The sequence below is a fragment of the Botrytis byssoidea genome, assembly GCF_014898295.1.
Source record: "Botrytis byssoidea strain MUCL 94 chromosome Unknown BBYS_011, whole genome shotgun sequence".
Taxonomy (NCBI): Eukaryota; Fungi; Ascomycota; class Leotiomycetes; order Helotiales; family Sclerotiniaceae; genus Botrytis; species Botrytis byssoidea.
Genome location: NW_024065852.1, coordinates 835,543 through 853,276, shown reverse-complemented (window position 1 = coordinate 853,276; position 17,734 = coordinate 835,543). Strand labels below are relative to the sequence as shown.

The 17,734-nt window shown below is 44.5% G+C and overlaps 5 protein-coding genes across 5 annotated transcripts; 3 read left to right on the top strand and 2 right to left on the bottom strand.

Annotated features, from left to right (window-relative positions):
- Positions 1–640: 640 nt before the first annotated feature.
- EAE97_006294 (uncharacterized protein) lies at positions 641–2,192 on the bottom strand (the record flags this gene model as incomplete). The annotated part of the gene is made up of 2 exons (XM_038876807.1): positions 641–2,047; positions 2,103–2,192. The coding sequence occupies 2 exons, from the start codon at positions 2,190–2,192 to the stop codon at positions 641–643; spliced, it is 1,497 nt and encodes a 498-aa protein (XP_038732514.1).
- A 342-nt stretch (positions 2,193–2,534) lies between these two features.
- On the top strand, positions 2,535–3,838 carry EAE97_006293 (uncharacterized protein; the record flags this gene model as incomplete). Its single annotated transcript, XM_038876806.1, has 3 exons — positions 2,535–2,634; positions 2,684–3,724; positions 3,780–3,838. The coding sequence occupies 3 exons, from the start codon at positions 2,535–2,537 to the stop codon at positions 3,836–3,838; spliced, it is 1,200 nt and encodes a 399-aa protein (XP_038732513.1).
- A 4,591-nt stretch (positions 3,839–8,429) lies between these two features.
- On the top strand, positions 8,430–10,345 carry EAE97_006292 (uncharacterized protein; the record flags this gene model as incomplete). The annotated part of the gene is made up of 4 exons (XM_038876805.1): positions 8,430–8,601; positions 8,658–8,817; positions 8,890–9,776; positions 9,981–10,345. 4 exons carry the CDS (start codon positions 8,430–8,432, stop codon positions 10,343–10,345), a joined length of 1,584 nt encoding a protein of 527 aa, XP_038732512.1.
- A 1,122-nt stretch (positions 10,346–11,467) lies between these two features.
- Positions 11,468–13,652, top strand: EAE97_006291 (uncharacterized protein; the record flags this gene model as incomplete). Its single annotated transcript, XM_038876804.1, has 2 exons — positions 11,468–12,427; positions 12,483–13,652. The coding sequence occupies 2 exons, from the start codon at positions 11,468–11,470 to the stop codon at positions 13,650–13,652; spliced, it is 2,130 nt and encodes a 709-aa protein (XP_038732511.1).
- Positions 13,653–13,757: 105 nt separating this feature from the next.
- On the bottom strand, positions 13,758–15,932 carry EAE97_006290 (uncharacterized protein; the record flags this gene model as incomplete). Its single annotated transcript, XM_038876803.1, has 1 exon — positions 13,758–15,932. One exon carries the CDS (start codon positions 15,930–15,932, stop codon positions 13,758–13,760), a length of 2,175 nt encoding a protein of 724 aa, XP_038732510.1.
- Between the last annotated feature and the right edge of the window lie 1,802 nt (positions 15,933–17,734).

The window sequence follows — 17,734 nt, the reverse complement described above, 5'->3', positions numbered from 1 at the left end:
ATACCTCATTGTGTACAATGATACACATATTTTGCGTATGTCATTACATTAGATAAATCTCTGTTCAACATGCCCTTCAAGATCTATTCGCTTTGAATCTTGATGCATTTTGAACGCATGTTTGAAACGAGATCTTTATTCAAGTGGAAGGATATTAGTATCCACCAGAGCCCGCAGGGGACGTGATAGAATCGGAATCTGTTGAGAGCCAGAAGCGGGATAGGATACACGAAGGAAATCATTGGAAGAATACTAGGGCGACGGAGAGAAGCTAACAAGAATGCAAGAAAGTCGTTATGTAAGTTGATGTATTGCTTTTCTCTTTATGATTTGGAAGAAAATTATGCATGCCTAGAGGGCTTGGCAGTTCAGACTATAATATTAGTGCCAATTCAGTGGTGCTAGTACTTGATAGCATCACTGGTACTAAGTTGCCTATTTTCAATATCCTACATCGGCGAAGACCGCTCGCTCGTACCGCCCCTTAAGAAGAGCAAGCGTTCCAAAACAGGAACGATTTTATAATTGAAACAGATAAAGTTATCCATTATGAAGTGAGACATCTCGTAATCTTCTTTGTAATGGGTATGATACATGCATTCTTATTATACACCCTGACTGACGCCATTAATCCATTTGCCTATAGCAATCCTTGCTTTTGTAAATCATAGTAAACCTTCTCAGGCATAACGTTTCCCTCTGCATCCTCCATTTGAACAACACCAGTTTCTTCAGTCTTTCCCCTCTTCTTTTCCCTTTGCAATTTATCCCACAGCTTCAACGCGTCTTCAATTCCAGTGATCTCGCGGAATAATGTGGTATTCGTAATACCCAAGCACTTCAAGCCATAAATGTGACGAGCCTCATTGAAATGCTTGTCAAAAGCTCTTCTGCCCATGTAAACATAATTTCCACAAATCTCACATTTGAACTCAACACCGAGTCCATGGAGTTTGTAAAGCCAGAAAGGAATAGGTTTACCATCCCAGGCCAGCGGCAGCTTCAATGGGTTGTAAACCTTGTCATCACTGTCTGACTCACTGTCTGAATCTCCATCTCGAGGTGTTGCAGATGATGACTCGGCAAACAACGCATCAAGCTCCATTTGTCGTTCACGTTCGGTCATACCTTGCTTTCGTTCGACGTTGACTCTTGTGTCACTTCTCTCTTGTGTCATGGCAGCAGCGAGACGCCTTACTCTGTATTCTCGCTCCGCTATTGCACGTTCCTTCAGGCGAGATGTGGATGATGTTGGTTGTATGGCACCATTGCTGTCCTCTCCTGTTTCGGCCATTCGCACTGCTCGCGCTTCTGCGGCTCGAACGTGCTTCTTTCCTGGGAGATGACCCTTGTATACATTTTCGTTCTTAAACTCCTTCTCACAATCTGCGCACCATATTCCCGATGCACTTGATCCATTCACGGGTGCTGTAATCTCAAGCTTCCATCCGGGAACATCATTATCTTTCCAAGCCTTTTCGAAATCCTCCTCAACACTCGCAAACAATTTATCCAAATTCTCCAATGGCCTTGTTCGGCGCATGAAGCTTTCCAGATAGTTTGCTAGCTCCCCAACGTATGCGAAGTATTGATCGGTCATCTTATCTGGGCGTTTCACGGGACATGTTGGAGGCGCGAATGAATCGAAATTGTCCAGATATTGTAAATAGGAAAGACGTTTGATATTGGGGAGATTTAAGAATAATTCGTGAATAGTAGTGAGATCTAGGAATCGTCCAAATGCTTCCTCTCCTGTGAACATGTTGTCAATTTCTGATGTAGCAGTCTCCCCTTCCATAGGTGCTTTCTTCTTGTAAGCCTTTTCGAGGTTCTCAACAGGTTCATTCGGGTATCTTTGATGGAAACTCTTGATTTCCCCGAGCTGTTTGTAGAATTCTTCCAGTGGTTCGCCCGTCGATATGGATTGAATTTCTTTGCTTCGTACTCCATCTACATCTTTGTATATGTCTAGTAAACGTTTGGACTGATCTTGAATTCGATCTAGGAAGTGCCCAATTTGATGATCTCGATTCAACCGTTCTCGAACCTTGATAATAATTAGAATGGTTGACTGAAGAAAGGCAAATAGCTTCAATTCTTACCTGTTTTGGATCTTCAGCTACTCTATCAGCGATACCTTGCTCAAGCCTTTCAAGATCCTCATGGAGGAATCTTTGCTCTTCTAATATCATTTTGAAGGATTGGTATCAAATCGACTATCAGTTGTGATTTTGTTCCTGCCGTTGGAGGTTGATAAGATTGATAGAGGAAAATCAACAACACGATGGATAGATAGATAGATGTACAGGTTGTTTTTGATGATTCTAGTTCAGGCTCTTGAACTTTTTGCGCCAACCAATCATTTCGCGTGAATCCACGTACATCCGCTAACTTTAATTTTTGACGCTAAAATTTCAGAGCTTTGTCGCATCTTGTGAAGGTGGAGTAACCTCAATAACTTGCTAACAGATAAATTTGGGATTTCAACCATCGACCTCAATCTCAATACGAAAGGATAAAACTAAACCGCAATCATGGCCGAAGGAATTGATAGAAAGATGGATGATCGCATGGAGTTTACAACTTCTGCAGATGTCACGGTCGCTCCAACTTTCCAGGATATGCATCTCAAGGGTATGTTTATGTGTATATGGATATGGTCATCAGGCTTACAGTCATATAGAGAACTTACTCCGTGGTATCTATGCATATGGTTACGAATCCCCTTCAGCTGTTCAATCCCGCGCGATTGTTCAAATTTGCAAAGGTCGCGACACTATTGCTCAAGCCCAATCTGGTACTGGTAAAACTGCAACCTTCTCTATCAGTATGCTTCAAGTCATCGATACAGCTGTCCGCGAAACTCAAGCCTTGGTTCTATCACCTACTCGAGAACTTGCGACCCAAATTCAATCCGTTGTCATGGCCTTGGGAGACTACATGAATGTACAATGCCACGCTTGTATTGGAGGTACCAACGTTGGAGAGGATATCCGCAAGCTAGATTACGGACAACATATTGTTTCTGGAACACCAGGTCGTGTTGCTGATATGATTCGTCGACGAAACCTCCGCACTCGTCATATCAAGATGTTGGTTCTTGATGAAGCCGATGAGTTATTAAACCGTGGATTCAGGGAGCAGATTTACGATGTCTACCGTTACCTCCCACCTGCGACACAAGTCGTTGTCGTTTCCGCTACCCTCCCATACGATGTTCTTGACATGACTACGAAATTTATGACCGACCCTGTCCGTATCCTCGTCAAGCGTGATGAGTTGACTTTGGAAGGTTTGAAACAATACTTTATTGCTGTGGAGAAAGAAGATTGGAAATTCGATACACTTTGCGATTTATACGATACCCTCACTATTACTCAAGCCGTTATCTTTTGCAACACAAGAAGAAAGGTTGATTGGTTGACCGATAAGATGCGCGAGGCCAACTTTACTGTATCCTCTATGCACGGAGAGATGCCTCAAAAGGAAAGAGATAGCATTATGCAAGATTTCCGCCAAGGAAATTCTAGAGTGTTGATTTCTACAGATGTTTGGGCTCGTGGAATTGACGTTCAACAAGTTTCATTGGTCATCAATTATGACTTGCCAGTTAACCGTGAGAACTATATTCATCGCATTGGTCGAAGTGGTAGATTCGGAAGAAAGGGAGTTGCGATCAATTTTGTGACCAGTGAAGATGTTAGGATTTTGAGAGATATTGAGTGTAAGTATTTCCCCTCCTTGAATCCTGCCGCGCAGTGCTAATATGTTTGAAACAGTGTACTACTCTACTCAAATCGATGAGATGCCAATGAATGTTGCGGATCTCCTTACTTAATTCGTTTAGCCTAATTTAGTTGAGGGAAGATAAATGAAGAAAACGACGGTGCTTCATAAGCACGTCAAGAAAACAACTTGCGTGGAGGAAACGGGACATGTCCAATAAAGTGAGTATTTCCAATGCCCGCCATCAAAGTGCACTAAGCTAACATGTTAAATATAGAAAACAGATTGATAACAATTCACAAGCAATTTTCTTCATTGAATGACAAGAGGGAAGCTCTTAGACAAGGCACAAATTCCAAGATTTAGTAATTTCGATGTAATCAACATGGACATTACTATGCTTCGCCCCCTCCTTGGCCTGTTCGTCTCCTGATAGATCTGAAGGAATGGTCCCAAACGTCGCGATTGCTCTGTCCAGTGGTCTCTAACGTGAAGCCAACAAAGGGCTGGGGACAGTTATTGTTAGTCGCGTGTAGTAATCTGGGGTCGGCCCAAAATAGGTGACCATGAGGGAATCACTCATCATCCCACCAACATGGGCCGATGGAACGCCGACCTAGCACAAATCTCCCCTCTTTTTAGCTACCTACCTAATGGTTGCATTATCGTGCCCCTCCAACACATATGAATTGCCAGTGATGCATGTTGATGATGCACGCTCTATCCTACACAGCCTAACGTGAAGCGCACAAACATAGACTGGTTTGAAGTGACTGCTTAAGTTGAAGTGACTGTTTCACGAGTTACAGACAATTTAAAATGATGATGATGATGAACACGGGAATTAAAAGCTTAAGAGGACAAATGGAGAAAAGATTGAATTATTTGTTCATTTTCCTCTGCATCTCCGAATAGGTGTACCCTGGTCGTTTGAACTCTGCTGTGGACGGATTTCGTGCATGTAAAGGCTTGGCAATTTCGGCCATCATGGGTGGAGGGATTGGGTGGTGGATGCTGGGTCACTGGGTGGTAGGGTTTAGGGGGGTTTAGGTAATGATAGAGATGAGAGAGAGTAATTTCCAGTACTATTTTTTACTTTCTTCCTATTCCTGTTCAGGGATATTGTCCATCTTGAGTCTTGAGTCTTGAGTCTTGAAATGTGAAGGTTTTGGAAAATAGAGAGCGAGCGAGAGAGAGAGAGCTGGTGGAGAGAGAGAGAGAGAGAGAGAGTGTGTGTGTCTTGGAGAGTGTGGAAAGTGTTAGATAATGAATGGTTTCTTGATGACTGATGTGTTTTGTGGAATTACCCATCTAGTTAGTGAGTTGGTGTGAGAGAGAGAGAGAGAGATGGATAAAGTAGATCATAATACATACTTATTATTAATACTCTATAGATACATAAATTGATGGAGACTACTCTAGGTATATTGATGATATGCTATGATATAATATACTATAATGATCTGGGGAAAGATTCTCTATCAATCCTTCACACAATAGTTGTTTGAGCAGAGAGTCTTAGCTTCTATTGTAACTTTGACCTTTTGTTTTTTCTTTCAGACTTTTCAGAGATCCTTTGTGCGGATGAAATTTCAGATGAACGGGAGGGAGTGAAGTTTTGGGTTTGGGGGATATGATATCGAATGAAAACCAAAACCTTGTTGTGTTGTGTGGTTTTTTATTATCTACTAGGTAGGTATCTATTGGTATTGATTATTATTATGGTGAAAATATAATGTTTCTGGTTATTGTCATTGTCATTGTCATTGTCATTGTCATTGTCATTGTCATCTGATTTTTTGTGGTAATGTACGAAGTATGCTCGCGCTTGCTATGTATGCTATTGGCAAATCAGATCAGATTCTTGGGAGTACTAGGTAGGTAGGTAGGTACGTCAAACGTGTACGGGAAAGGGGTTTGCAAGCGCCAGTGTGGACCCGACGCAGCGCAGCGCAGCAAAGCAAACGGAGGAAAGGAAAATACATACGGCGGAAACACGGCATATCCTGATGTGTTAGCGAAAGGAAATGGAAAGAATGTAGGGTGTGTGTCGGGTGGATAGCGTAGGTAGCAGAGGCTGAGGATTGTTTGGTTGTTGAGAATGTTAGTTGAATGTTTGAATGATGAATGGGATGCTGTGTTGATGGATTCTGGAATTCCAAGACTTGAATGGCAATAACACGGTACTCATTTCGCACTAATCCGGAAGAAGGGCAGTCTGTGCGTACAACGACGGGATGATCTGGCTTGCTTTGGGAGGTGATTGGTCTTGAGGATCGTTTCATGTTGAATTACGGTAGGAAGGCGAAGGATAATAAGGATAGAATTTACGCCACCAAAGTAGAGGAAGGTTCTTATCGATAAAATTCAATTGTGTGTGATTATCTGGATTCTCTTTCTGTTGTCCATCAATCTATCTACGCACTCACCTAATAGCACACCAAGACGGGCTACGGCCGACGCAGGAAGAGAAACCCAAAGGCATACATCTCATGCTGTCAAGTGTGTCTCGTATAAACGTCGACCACGTCTCGGTATCGTCATCGGAAAAGATAAAATGGAGAAGGCATTTCTCTCGAGATGGAAAATACGATGATAAGCTCTCCATACAATTTTACGGATGGAGATCCAAATTAATATCAGGACACCCACGCCCAAGCGGTTTATGCAGTGCGGCGAGGCGTTTTCCCCCTGAAAATCATCCATCATCATCCTTAGCCGATGGGTCTCACACCAAGGATGAACTAAGCACATGCAAGGGGTCTAAACTAATTCCATCTGCTGCCCATCGTTCCATTCGTGCCAATTGAATCATGTCAATCCATGCCTATGTCCTACAATCCAATTACATTTGATGCTTGGGATTGCGTTTGCGTGCCAAGGATGAGAGGAGAGGGAAGGGAAAGGGAAAGGGAAAGGGAAGGGAAGGGAAGGGAAGGGAAGGGAAGGGAAGGGAAGGGAAAGGAAAAGGAAAAGAAAGAAGAGAAAACCGACCGAAATTGAATTTTGTGTGAGAGGGGTCGGTCGGGTGTGAATAATCAGACAGTCCCAAAGGCATGGATGGATACATTGTACATTAGATACAGATTGATAAAATGGTATCCTATCACATCCATGTATCTATATCTATCTACCTAGTATCCATTCCTCTCTCATTGGCATAACTTCCACGCATAACCAATGGTCCCATTCCTACATATCCAATCTGAGGATGGAAAAGGAATAGAGGAAAAGAAAGGATGCGCACGTAATTTACAAGATCTTACTTTTCTATTTCTTCTTACTCATTCATAGAGTAAAATAAGAGTAGGTAGGTCATATGTACTAGTTATGTAGTAGATATAATTATAATATTATCGTATACGGTGCCAAAAAGTGCCGGATCCATCCGTCCGTTCATGTTAGTCAAAAGACTACTGGGAATCTACTTTGTAATTTGAATCGTTTTCGCCATTTTGGGACGTGGAATCTGTTCATCCTATGCTCATCAGTTGGTCATTCCTCATTTACTCATTTACTCATTTACTCTGTACTCTGTATTCATTCCCTCTAGAGTGTGTACCTAGGTAACCAATTCTCTCCAATTGCTCAATCTGGTAGTCCTCGTCCTTTTCCTCTTCATTCCCCCTTCCTCCCTCCCCCCTCCCCCCCTCACCCCCTTCCAAATCCCTCACTCTACCCACCTTGGCCAATCTTGTCCACTCTATCCTTGGCATCGTGAGTGGGGATTTTCGTACGCTCGCTCGTAACTTGTAAGATCTCGTGCTATGGCTATGGGTCGCCTTGAGACTTGAGACTTGGGTAATGAATGAATGAATGAATCCTTCCACTCTTCTTCCTCTACCAAAGTCCTCAAACCGGCCTAGTCCATTTTCATCCACCCCTAGGTAGATACCTACCCTTTCTTTCCTTTTTCTTATATCCCTCCTCCTCCACGTTTTTTTTCCATCGCCTTCCACTTTTTGTTTCTTGCCTCTTTCTCCACCGTTGAAAGTCCACTATCGTCTCTATCGACAATTACATTCTTTCTCTTCAAGAAACATACTTCACGCTCCTTAACCCTTTCACTGTATCGACTCTCGTTCGTGGCAAGGTACACGTCCAGAGAATCTTTGTGTGCATACAATCCCATTCTTTACTTTTGGACTATCGTTTTGGACTTTCATCATATCGCATCGCACTTCGACATCGCTTTCCGCATCCCCGTACCATTCTGCGCCGTCAGAAAATTGTTTGTTTCTAGTGAGGTTGGACGAAAGAATTTCGAATTCGAGGTTATTCATCCACGACTTCAGTGCGCAAACTATACAAAATCACCAACCCTGCATCCTAGGAGAAAAGAAAAGATATTCTTTGGATTTATTGATTCAATATTCATTGGAGAGAGAAAATATTGTGGTGATTGAAAGTGAATCATCTACAATCGAACGGTTCGATTTGAGGAATCCTGTTGTCGCTGCGCCAATTTCCGACCGGAATATCAACAGCACCAACAAATCCTTCGACTAGGATAAAAAAAAACAATAACTATACCCAAATACTCAACCACTTCCCAAGAACGTTTCCGATTCTCAAATCCTTCGTTCTGCACATTCTTTTGTGGTTCTTCATTGCTTGCAAGGAGTAATCATTTGAATAACGTCACTGGAACAAAATAAAACTAAACAACACTCGATATCGATTTTTGGATACATATATTCAAAATGCGCGGATACTCTTTCGTCGAAAAGGCAGCCATCATGGCGGGGTTGGCTAGCAGCGTTGATGCTTTCTGGCGTATGCCATGTCTATCTCGAACTGGACTGGCAAGAGTTGATCCCTTGGTCAATCCTGGGGTTTCCTCTCCACATGCACATGTTATTCATGGATCTAGCGGTATGTGGGCAATGATCTATCTGGCAAGGGGAATACTAATTTAATATGTCGAATAGGATTTGGAGAGTCTTCAGGCTACGATGATTTAATGGCCGGAAACTGTACTTCATGTCAAGTGTCTCAAGACAAATCTGTATACTGGACCCCCGCGCTCTATTTCCGTGATGATGCTACTGGACAGTACCAATTAGTTGAACAAGTGGGGGGTATGCTTGCGTAAGTTGCCTCTTTCATTATTTACTTCTTGGAAATTATCCGGAAAAGATGTGGCTAAATTTTCTACAACAGGTATTACCTTCTTTATGGAGAGAATGTAACTGCTTTCCCCAGAGACTTTGCTATGATTGCAGGAAATACTGATGTCCGTAACTTCTCCGATTATGCTGTTCCTGATGTTGATAAATCATCCTGGGCAAGCACGTCTCCATATAACACCCAAGATTTCCTCCGACAAGCTGCTGTTGGCTTCAACTGTTTGAACTATCCCAAAAACGAGCCTGAAGGAACCCTTTACCGTCATTTCATGCCAGATAAGGCTTACATGGATTCAAATTGCCTCAATGGTACCCGAATAGAACTTATGTTCCCATCATGCTGGAATGAGACCGCAGGAGTAACTGCACCAGATGGAAAGTCCCATATGGCGTATCCTGATCAAGTCATGACTGGTAATTGCCCAGCAGGATTCGATACTCGTCTTGTCTCGATCTTGTTTGAAACTATCTGGGATACCTATGCCTTTAAAGGTATTGACGGAGAGTTTATGCTTGCTAACGGTGACCCAACTGGGTACGGGTACCACGGAGATTTCATCATGGGCTGGGATGAAGAATTTTTGCAAGAAGCTGTGGCCACCTGCACGAACCCTTCCGGGAGAATTGAAGACTGCGCAATATTTGATATCCAAGATAAAAGTGTTTATGGATCTTGCAACTTTACACTTCCAACCGCCTTGGTGGATGATGATGTTGTTGGACCTATGTCTACACTTCCCGGAAACTGCCCCGTTCATTCAGGACCTGCTCCAGCTACTGCTATGACTGGCGCAGCCACTACCGCCAAAACATCATCAGCAGCATATGGAACTTCACCTGCCAAGGGATCAAGCGCGGCTACCACAACTAGCTCATCCGCCATCGTTCCAACCCTCTCCCACTCGGCCGGATCAACCATTGGTAAGACTACTAATTTCACTGCTTATGAATATCACTCCGTTTATCCCTCCATTTATCATGCCTAATCTTGTTTTTTTTTGATGTCAACACTCACCTCCGTTTCTTTGTGCATCCATTCTATTTCCTATTTCCTAATCTAATTACAACTTCCCGTTCTCCAAAACTCTTCTCTGTTAAGCAATTATTGACCCTCCGGTTTTACAGTCGCTTCTCTCGGACAAACATACGTACCAGGTGGTGTTTTCGCAGCCGTCGAATCCGGAGTTGCATATTCAGACTCTAGCTCATCTACTGCCGCCGCAGACGCAACCGCAGCGGTTTCAAGCTCAGCAACTACTCTTCTCACCACCTCATCGGCATCTTTGTATTCAACCTCTTACTCAACCACCACCGCGATCTCCCCACTTAACGAAAAGGTAGAAGTCGACGAAGTAGTCTGGGTCCAGGAAGATGTTACTATTACCGTTACCGCCACGGCAACTACAACTGCAACTGCAAGTGGCGTTGCCAGAAGAAGACATTTGCACGAACATCAACATGCAAAGAAAAGAGGAGGTCACTTCGCCTAGTTGTACACGCTGTTTTTGACTTGATTTTGTGTTTTTATTGCGTTTTTACATTCTTTCTCGACGCAGCAATCTTGCTTTTTTTCATGATTGATAGACTGTGAGGGAAAAGGGGGTTCGGGGACATGGACATTGTAGCGGGGAGGCAGGCCTTACTGATATCATGATATGTCCTTGCGACTTTTGACATTTTTTGGCGATTTTTTTGACATAGATAGAGAGAGAGAGAAGCTGAGATACCATTTGCATGCAAAGTTCCATACGATATTGGGGATACCAAATAGATGGTGGAGGAGGAGCGGTAGGAGGGAGAATTGGGGTGAGATGATGTATTTAGACTTAAAAAAATACCACTGCATGAGATGAATATCTGGATATGAATTTTCTGCTTATTTTGTACTGTTCAACGTTTGCTTCATGTGATAAATCGAGGGAGATTGAAGTATGAATGAGACTCCTTCGTAAATCGTATTGGGTCTTGAGGTACTGCTCCGTGATCACAATACAGTCTAACATCCCACCACAGGTTTGATTAGTAAGCATTAACCTCATCTCCTGGTGCTCTTACCTTTACTTAAATTGTGACAGTGTAACAAAAACAAGATACAAAGCTAATAAGTGAGCAGGATTTCAAGGCTGGTATATAACGACGAAAGAGAGCTTGATGTTTCAGGCTCTCTCCGAAAGCTACTGCGGTGGAGGCGGACTATATAACTTTAATATATTGATAAATCTGGCGGTGTGACCACTTGAAGATTTTTCCCAATGATGGGGATTCCTTGCGGAATCGTTCATTCAAATAGCCGTCAACCACTTTTCACCGGTTGAATACGGAATTGCGGGGAAATGGAGATGGGTAAAATCCATCGCGTTACCCCGCGCAGCGAAATGGTTGATCTTTTGCACACCGGCACGACCGGATAAAGTATATCTCCAGTTTAACCTTGCTGAGAGTGACTCCGAATGGAGGATCGGATTATATTCCACGATATTCCTGGGAAGAATGGGAAGAATGGGTTGAGCAGACTAGGTTACGAGATTAGGAATTCTTCACGGGGGATCTTGGCTAAATGTAATTGATGAAGCTAAGTTTGTGGAGAGGCGATGTGGAAGGTACAAGATGCGATGCTATTCCGTGGGTTGAGTTGGTTAAGGCTGCTCACGATGTTTGTGTTTTCACGTCTTCAGTATCTTTCTTTCTTCGTCTCTGTGGTATTCCAGCATGCGTCGGCACTTTCGAATTCTGATACCTCGTTGACGCTTTTGTATCAGAATAATCTTAATGCTTCTGATGATGTCAATCACGTGGGCTTTATTCTTCTAGACCCTCACTCCCCTAAAGATGCATCCGCAGCATGTAAGGCGTTGAATGAAACGCTACTCAGCAGTAGCATCATCAAAAGCCATACATCTGATTTTCTCCTCCCGCTCTCATATCAAGCATATCGTGGTCGCTCGTCGTCTTCTCAGCTATATATAATTAACGATGGAGTGATTTCCTACGACGCCGCTCACGGATTGAGCTTCCCGAAGTCTACCTCTGGTAATGCAAAGTTACCGGTTCTTTGTACACAATCCAGCAAAGAAAGTCAATCCGGAACCGCGGTTGCTACAGACGCCAATGAGGTTTCTCTCGTCGCGGGCGGAAATACATATATTGGATATCGCAACCAGAAATCGTTCCGCTTTCTCGGGATTCCGTATGCGAATCCGGCCGCGCGATTTGTCTATTCCACACCGTACTCGCCGACCGGGAAAACGATCCAAGCAACCGCATATGGCGCACAGTGTCCACAATCTTCGAGTGGGAGCGAGGATTGTTTGTTTCTCAATATCCAAACTCCGCATATTCCCAAAGCGAAATCGACGAAGGATTTGAGACCAGTGATGTTTTGGATCCATGGTGGTGGGTTTGTGGGGGGCAGTGGTGCGGATCAATTGAGTGATGGCGGTGATTTGGCGAGTAGAGAGGATATCGTCGTTGTGAATGTTAATTATAGACTTTCTGTTCTGGGGTTCCTGGCTATTCCTGGGACGAACATTACGGGAAATTATGGGATTGCGGATCAAATCAATGCTCTGGAGGTAAAGTAGCATATCTAATTGTTACACATGATTCATGGTGCTAATATTATATCAGTGGACAGTGAAAAACATTGCTGCGTTTGGAGGAGATCCAAAAAGAATCACGATCATAGGAGAATCCGCCGGTGCAGGATCTGTCCGCACACTTCTAGGCTCGCCACCCGCAATCGGGAAATTCCAAGGAGCAGTTGCCATGTCCAATCTTGGTGGTGGCGTCGATCTTGGTCTTACCGGTGACTATGCAACTACCTACTCCTCATATCTCACCATCCCCGAATCCTATGCTCTCGCCGGCCAAAACATTTTCCTAGCAGCGGGATGCAACCAGTCTAATCTCTCTGCCCAAATTGCGTGTCTGAAGAATGTGCCCGCTCTAGATTTGGTTGCGGTCGGCTCTGAGGCGCGTTATGTTGTCCAAGATGGTCACTATGTAAATACAGCTGAGCTCGACCTTGTGAATCACAACGGAAGCACCGCTCACGTCGATGTCATATTCGGCGTCACTGCCAACGACGGTGCATCCATCGGCACCAACTACCCAACTACTCCGGTCACATCCGAAGTCTCCGGCATCGCGGCTTCCCTCGGTATATCCACATCTTATGCTCAATCCATCATCGACAGCGGACTCTTCCCCTTCTACGACACGGGCAACCTCACGCTCGACGCCTTCAACGTATCGCAGCGCGTCGCCACGGATAAAGATTTCCGCTGTGTGGATCAAGCCACCGTGTATGCGGGGTCGAAAAATGGCATTTTTAAATCAAGCTACTTCTACCAGATGGGACGCACGGTTGCGGGCTGGGATCCGAATGGACTCGGGGGACCACCGTCTTCGCCGGGCTATCCGGATGGGAATCCAAATTTGCCGTATTTTCGATTTCATGGCGCGGATATGCCGTGGGTGTTTGGAGCGTTTAATACGGGGTTGGAGTTTAGAGATCAGGAGGATTGGTGGAGCGTTCAGTTGAGTGTGAGTTATTTTGGGGCGTTTGTGAGGACTGGCAATCCGAATCCTGAGGAGGGGTTCCTGAAGAGTAGAGGATATGCGACGGTGCAGAAGGGGGTTAGGGAGGTGGGCAAGTGGAAGGAGGTGAGCGTGGATGGGGAGAAGGGCAGTATGATGGTGATTGATTGGCCGGGGAAGGTGGAGGAGTTTGCGGATTTGAAACAGTGTGATTGGTTGGGGTATCCGGTGGATTATTATGTGAAGGGGGGGATTTAGTCGATTTGTTTATAGTTCGGATCGATGTAGAAAGGGGGTGAAGATTAATTGATGTGATATTTATCATGTTACGTGCTCTTGCATCTGCATACATCCTGGCATCTTTCAAACCAACCTGATCGTTTTCCTCTCCCATCCTACCCCATCGAATTTCTCCTGTATTGACGCTTCATCGGTGGAATTCTTCTCATAACTCGTAAAACTCAATCTCAATAGTCCTACTCTCTCATACTTTGCAGTTCCAGCATCTCCACTAAATCTTTCTCTCTGCGCAGCAATACTTGCATCTTGATCTCCATCACCTCTCCCCACCTCTCCCCCCTCATCGACCATTCTCAAAACCAACATATCCGCACACCTACTCACCTTCCACGGATCCTTATCTCCCGACTCAACATCCATATCTCCCGATAGATACATCGCGAAGTAATGATCCTTCCTCTTGTCAAATTCTTGCATGCCGCTCTCTTGCACCGCATCACTTCTAGGACCACAGCATTTACAATCGAAGATGGGTGATTGGTCAAGCACGAGATTGATCATGTATTTTGGGAATTCGGGCTGGAAGTACTCGCACAGATGGAGGACGCTTGAGAGAGACACTTCGAGGATGAGCGAAGAATATTCGGGGAGAGGATGTGAGACGGGGAGGGAAGATAATGAACGGGAAGACGAGTCATCGTGTGAAAATAGTTGCGGAGTGTATTTATCGATCCAGGATGTGTGCGCAGAGCGTATCTGCAGGATCGAAGGGGGATAGCTCGTGTACGTGTGCGAGATCGATCCGTGTACGCTCTCCCAACTCCAGCTTGGCGCGCGGGCATCACGATTTGGTGTTAGTAGTGTATTTACGCGGCTCCATGCAAGTCCGAATGCAATATTTTTGGCGAAGATGCCAGAGAGGCTTGGGCCGAGTGTGTCGTTCCCCATGATTTGTGTGATGAGCGATAGGGCTGTGGATTTATCGGGTTGGGAGGGAAAGGTGGTGTGGGAGATGGTGTCGATGATTTGGCACCAGACTTCTAATCTCTGTGCATATTTGCTAAGATTTGTCGTCAGAGTATTGTTGTTTTCGTGTGTGCTGGGGTTGGAGATACTTGTGGCTTTGCGAGATAGATATTCCTGGATGTAGGGCTGCGTGAGATTTTTCTGATACGTTCCTCGGATCATCCCACGTCCATATTGTGTATCTTCCACATTCGCCGCTTCGAATTTCCATCCATCGGCACACTCCCAGATCAATTGACGTTTAGTGAAGTGCACAATTCGAGGTGCGAGGACTCGTTCCATAAATGCCCAGCCAGATTTCGACAGCGGAGAGGAATCGAGATCCGCGTGATTGCGAAGACAGCTTAGACGGAGATAACGGTCTTTGTTGATTCCAAGGGGAGGAGAATGGAAAACTGCTCGAGGTTGGAGTAATCCATCGGTGGGAGACAGCACGTTATCGGCGGATAGAAGGAGAGTTGTTTGGGCGAAGATTGATATCAGATCGAGAGGATCGTCTGACACGTGACAGAGAGCGGCGATATAGATGTATTCAAATCCTAGGCGTCGGGTAATAGCGAATGCATCTGTGAAGACTTTAGGAAGCGAATTTGTATCTAAAGACTTTCCCGTTGTTTCCAAGATGGAGAGATTTTCCACCCTGTGGCCTTCCGTCTCCACAAATGAACGAGTGCTCAATGCGAAATAGTCTATAGATGCTAACCCGGACGTCTCAATAAGCACCGGAGCTACATCAAAATCACTTGATATCCTAACAAGTCTCGTCGGTAGCCCCTCAGCCCGCCGTACCGCCCGACAAATCTGATGATGCATCCCACAATCCCTCATCCACTTCCCAACTGCATCAAGCCCATTCTCATCATCCATACTAACCGGAACATTCTTCACCCGATCAACAGGTAATCCCCTCTCCTCCTTATCAAACCGTCCTCCGCCCAATCCCCCCTCGTAATCCTCTCCCGCACAAACATCAAACCGCATATCCATGCCCCCCCACCTCTTCCGCTCCTGTCTATCCACATCCCGCACATCCAAACCATGCATATACAGAAAAACAATCTTATCCTTCAACTCCTCGCGCGAATGCGCGTAGCGGGATGAATGATGAAGAATCGTTATGAAATAGAGACATGCTTCACAATGAGTTGAAGAAGAAGTAACCGGATCAATTATCCGATGACTTTTCTCTAACAGGGATTCATACGAACCGAGTCGGATATCGGCGTGCGGGTCTGTGAGATCGATCGCGCTGCATCGGGGACAGAGAGACATTGTGGGTTTGGGATTTGTGGGGATGTTGCGCGATGGGATGGATGGATGGATGGGTTATTGATGATATGGTTTTTGGGAGTGTGAGGTATCGGGCTGATGGTGGTGTGGCTTTATGGATGGGATGTTGCTGATGTTGCTTACTTGGAATGGGGAGGGAAGAGTAGACTCGCTTATTTTGAGCAATCGGATTATTGTAACTTTATGCACTCTTTTGAGAGGCGGTGGCATTCAAATCGGTTCTATCATCGTCTTGACATTTTCATGGAAGAATAATTGCCCAGGGAAGAGAGGGGTCTCTAAGAAGATTTAACATCACAGACCATTGAGATGTCTATTCCCCGCATTCTATACATAGCTAAGAAATGATAGTCCTCGCGGTTGCCATGAAGAACGCGAAAATTCCATTACCATTACCTATGTAGTGCATTTAAGGGATCCATCACATTCATATCTCAGGAAGTGATCCTTTACCCTTTTGCAAAACCTCTCTTTTAGAGATATACTGTACTGTGAGCCTAATGTTCCTAGTCTTCCACTAACGAGCGCCGTCTATAATTTATGATTTGTTAGTCAGGAACACTCAGGGGTAGATGCGTCTAACCATATAAAGTCAAGTGAGAGGCCCCTGCGCATGTCTTTTCACGTGTTTGAGCTACAATTATTCTCTTGGCAAGCCGCTGCGATTTCCACAACTATGTTCTGTGGAGGGGAAAACTCTCAAATTATTGCTCAGTCAAACCAGTCTCGATAGGAGGACAGGAAGCGTGATAGCCTTACCAAGCTCAGGACGTGTATGGTCACTTACTTTAGTGATGACTTTTTCACAGTACCATGCTCCAGTTGTATGAAACTTTGCGTCTATCAAAATTGACGGTTAACGCACGATGCCGATATGCCTCTCTTATCGTTGACAGTAGCATCTAGAACGAACTTGGGTCTAGTAGCGTGCTAGCGTGCCTCCGTCATTATAGTACGGATTTTATTTCCCCCCAGCTTTCCCCGGAAAGCTCCTGTCATTTTTGGGAAGCAGAATCGCTTGTTTCTATTTTCACTGTAGCTTGGATAGGATTTTTGGCCCACTCACTTCACTTCCTTAAGCTTTTTTCTGCAAAGCTTCCTATCCGTCCGTCTTGTCAGTGCACGCTTGATCATACCCACGGGCTACTAGTGTATACAGCCTTTGTCGTATGTTCCCAGGTTTAGACACCTAGCTCTAGCTTGACAGACATAAATCGCAATTGAGTTTTTCAAGTCTTGAGGTGTAATAGACTACACATGCAGTAATAGAACAGATTAAGATGAAGCCACTCGTCAAATCATTCTCTATCAGGTATACGACGTCTGGCGAATTTGACGATGAAAAGCTTCGATTGGAGGAGGATGTTTGCGATATGGGCTTCTATCATTTCCACATTCAAGTCATCGAATTTCCGAGAAATCCATCGGGACGCCCATTCTATGGTTCTGTTCACCTGCACGTTACTGCTGAAGTTTATTTCTGACTATCGATATGTTTTGAGGGGAAAATGGATGGTAACATCGAGCCTGGGCGGCAGGAGGTATTATTACGTTTTTTAACCCGTGACGCTGATGGTTTTTATACAATGATTTCTTTTTGTGAATGAGATTCGAGTTTGAGTTTGTTTTTGGATGTACGCATGTAGGCGTATATATTCTCAGTATTCTTTCGGGAAATAGAGTTAGGAATGTTGAAATAATTGTGGGGTTTGAGGTTGTATGCTGAATGGCTTTTATATATAGTTCGGAACTGCAGTTGGTAGTCCTCAGTGATACTGATTCTT